The sequence below is a fragment of the Papilio polytes genome, unplaced genomic scaffold, assembly GCF_000836215.1.
Source record: "Papilio polytes unplaced genomic scaffold, Ppol_1.0 DF821289.1, whole genome shotgun sequence".
NCBI classification, from domain to species: domain Eukaryota; kingdom Metazoa; phylum Arthropoda; class Insecta; order Lepidoptera; family Papilionidae; genus Papilio; species Papilio polytes.
The window spans coordinates 5,860,026-5,862,381 of record NW_013527915.1 but is presented as its reverse complement, the minus strand read 5'-3'; the positions used below and the strand labels follow the sequence as shown (position 1 = coordinate 5,862,381).

The following is a 2,356-nucleotide window of genomic DNA, read 5'->3' as shown; positions in this document are numbered from 1 at the left end:
AGTATAAATAAGTTGTGGACAAATGCCTTGACTATGCTTTAAATAGTTCTAATACTATTTCAATATAATATACTATTAATATATTTACTGCTATGTAGGAAAAGCTTTATAATATTTGATAGATTTAATCACAAATAAGTTTACATTTATTATTATTGGATATTATGTATATGTGCAGGTAGAGAATGAGACAAAGATAGTTTCATTTCGTCTTTAAAGTGGATTTTTCCACTTAAAAATTATCAAAAGCAATAAAGGTGAATAAAACATTTATGATTATTTAAGTTCTTTATTATTCTTAGATTCCAATCAGTTTCACACTTTCGTATTTACATGTTCGAAATATTTACACTAACTAGATTAAATATCTTCAATTGGTAGTTTTATATAGTTAATATTTTCTTTAATCGTAACTGTACTTTTAATATCAAATAGTTGAAAGGAACAAACTAATATGATTAAATTTAGTCACACAGACAATGTATTCAAGTAAAAGTAACAACAATAATATATAAGAATTAAATATAAATTGATTTAACAAAAACTAAACATTGTTTCTGGCAATACACATGTGAAACAACATTGATGTTATTTTTCCAATGACATTGTGCGGTATCCCATATATTGTGTTTACAAATCTTTCAGGAGTTTGGCACAGTAAGCCAGCACAGTTAAAACAATACTATGTAACCACAAGTGCTGGAATACCAGCTGAGGTTAAAAATACACCTAGTAATGTGTGCAGTTTACGAGAATAAATACCTATTTACTATTAATAAAACTATTCGTATATAAACGCAATCGTAATGGAATGTTTTCATCACAGATATTTAATATTTTTTTTAATGTAAATTGGCAGTTTTCTAATGAGAATTACGAATGAAATGTAAAAATAATTTGTTTCTGAAACAAATGAAATGGGCATTATTAAAAAAAATAGACTTCAAATGTTATTTTTGTTACATTTTTCAGGTATTTTGATAAAATTACGAATTTGCACTAATAAATAAGGTAATCTATTATATAACTATCGTTTATTTCTGACGACGTAATTTCATGTTTTCATTTTATTCAGGAAACATTCCTTAGTGTAATATTTTTATTGGTATTTTCACTGGAAGAGTTATTATAATTGCGAGTTTAAATGGTAACGTTGCTAAGGATTGGTAAGTTAAACTTACAATACAATAAATTATAAACTATGTTTTTCATCGTCACTGGTATTTGCACTTAATCTAAAATACGTAGTATCGATATCGGTTTTGTCCTTTCCTTGTATCGCCTTGATTATCTGACATTACTATAGTTTTGTATACCTAATTCTACATAGTAAAATATTGTTCACATTCTATTCGCCGGCCTTCAAGTTCATTACATAACTAGCACAAGCCCCCCGCGTGATCAACAGATCTGTTTGTACTTCAGATATCTATAACCCATTGAATTCGAGTATAGAAAACTATGTTACTATTACAAGAACATAAATTTTAGGTCGAGTACGTTTGTTTGTAAATTAATGATAATTATGATGGAAGAATGTCTCGTCTTATTATCTTTTTGTCTTGTTTGCTTTTGATATCGCTAAGTGGGAAGGTGAGTACTCTCTCAGAAGTTATGTATAGCGAGTATGTTATTATAGCTAAACACTAAAAATAAATTGTGTAAATAATGGACTAGTTGATTGTTGTTTTGTCGTCAGGCGGCTCCGAGTCCGAACAGCAAATGTCACAACCGTTGATGCCGCAGTCGCATATAAACGTCGGCCGTATTGAGTTTCGGAATTTCTGAAAACATATTATAACAATGTTAAATTAATATAACAAACAATAATCAGTCAATAGAAAACATCAAACATCTTCCATTACAAAAAAAGTGGTAAAAGTAAAAAAAATCACTGGTGTTTTATCTGTGGAACACCAGGGTTAAATTACTTCTTTTTTAAACAAAAGATACGTACTTCTCTCCAAGTGTTGCCGGGAGATCTAACGATGACGACGACCGCGTAGACCGGAATGCAAAGCAAGGAGAGCGAGGCTATTGTCCAGCCGAGAACCTGCGCCCACGCTGGGTACGGGTACTGGCGGTAGCTAGGTGGTGTGTAGTCAACCAGGCTGGCCACCCACAGCGCCAGCAGTAGTGCCGGCGAAGCCACCAGCCAGCAAAAGCGGAAGTACAGAGATGGACATCGACCTGCCAACAATAACTTATGTAAAATGAATTGTGCATAGGAGCCGGGCGAGGGACGTTTTCAGACTTCGGAACCCGGGCTTTTCAGTTGGCAAACAAAGACTTTGCCTTTCGCGTCGTTATTGACCCTTTGATCATAACTTTAGCATCAATTCCGTTTTTTTTAATT

At 32.3% G+C, this 2,356-nt stretch overlaps 1 protein-coding gene across 2 annotated transcripts in view; it reads right to left on the bottom strand.

The window, feature by feature from the left end:
- Nucleotides 1–284: 284 nt before the first annotated feature.
- The window catches only part of LOC106109378 (sodium- and chloride-dependent GABA transporter ine), a 17,362-nt gene continuing 15,290 nt past the window's right edge, over nt 285–2,356 (bottom strand). For both annotated transcript variants that reach the window (XM_013290854.1, XM_013290853.1), the window contains exons 8-9: nt 1,958–2,190; nt 285–1,784 (exon numbers count right to left, since the gene is read on the bottom strand). In XM_013290854.1, the coding sequence (XP_013146308.1) occupies nt 1,674–1,784; nt 1,958–2,190 (344 nt within the window). In that variant the 3' untranslated portion in view covers nt 285–1,673. The remainder of the gene's footprint in view (nt 1,785–1,957; nt 2,191–2,356) is intronic.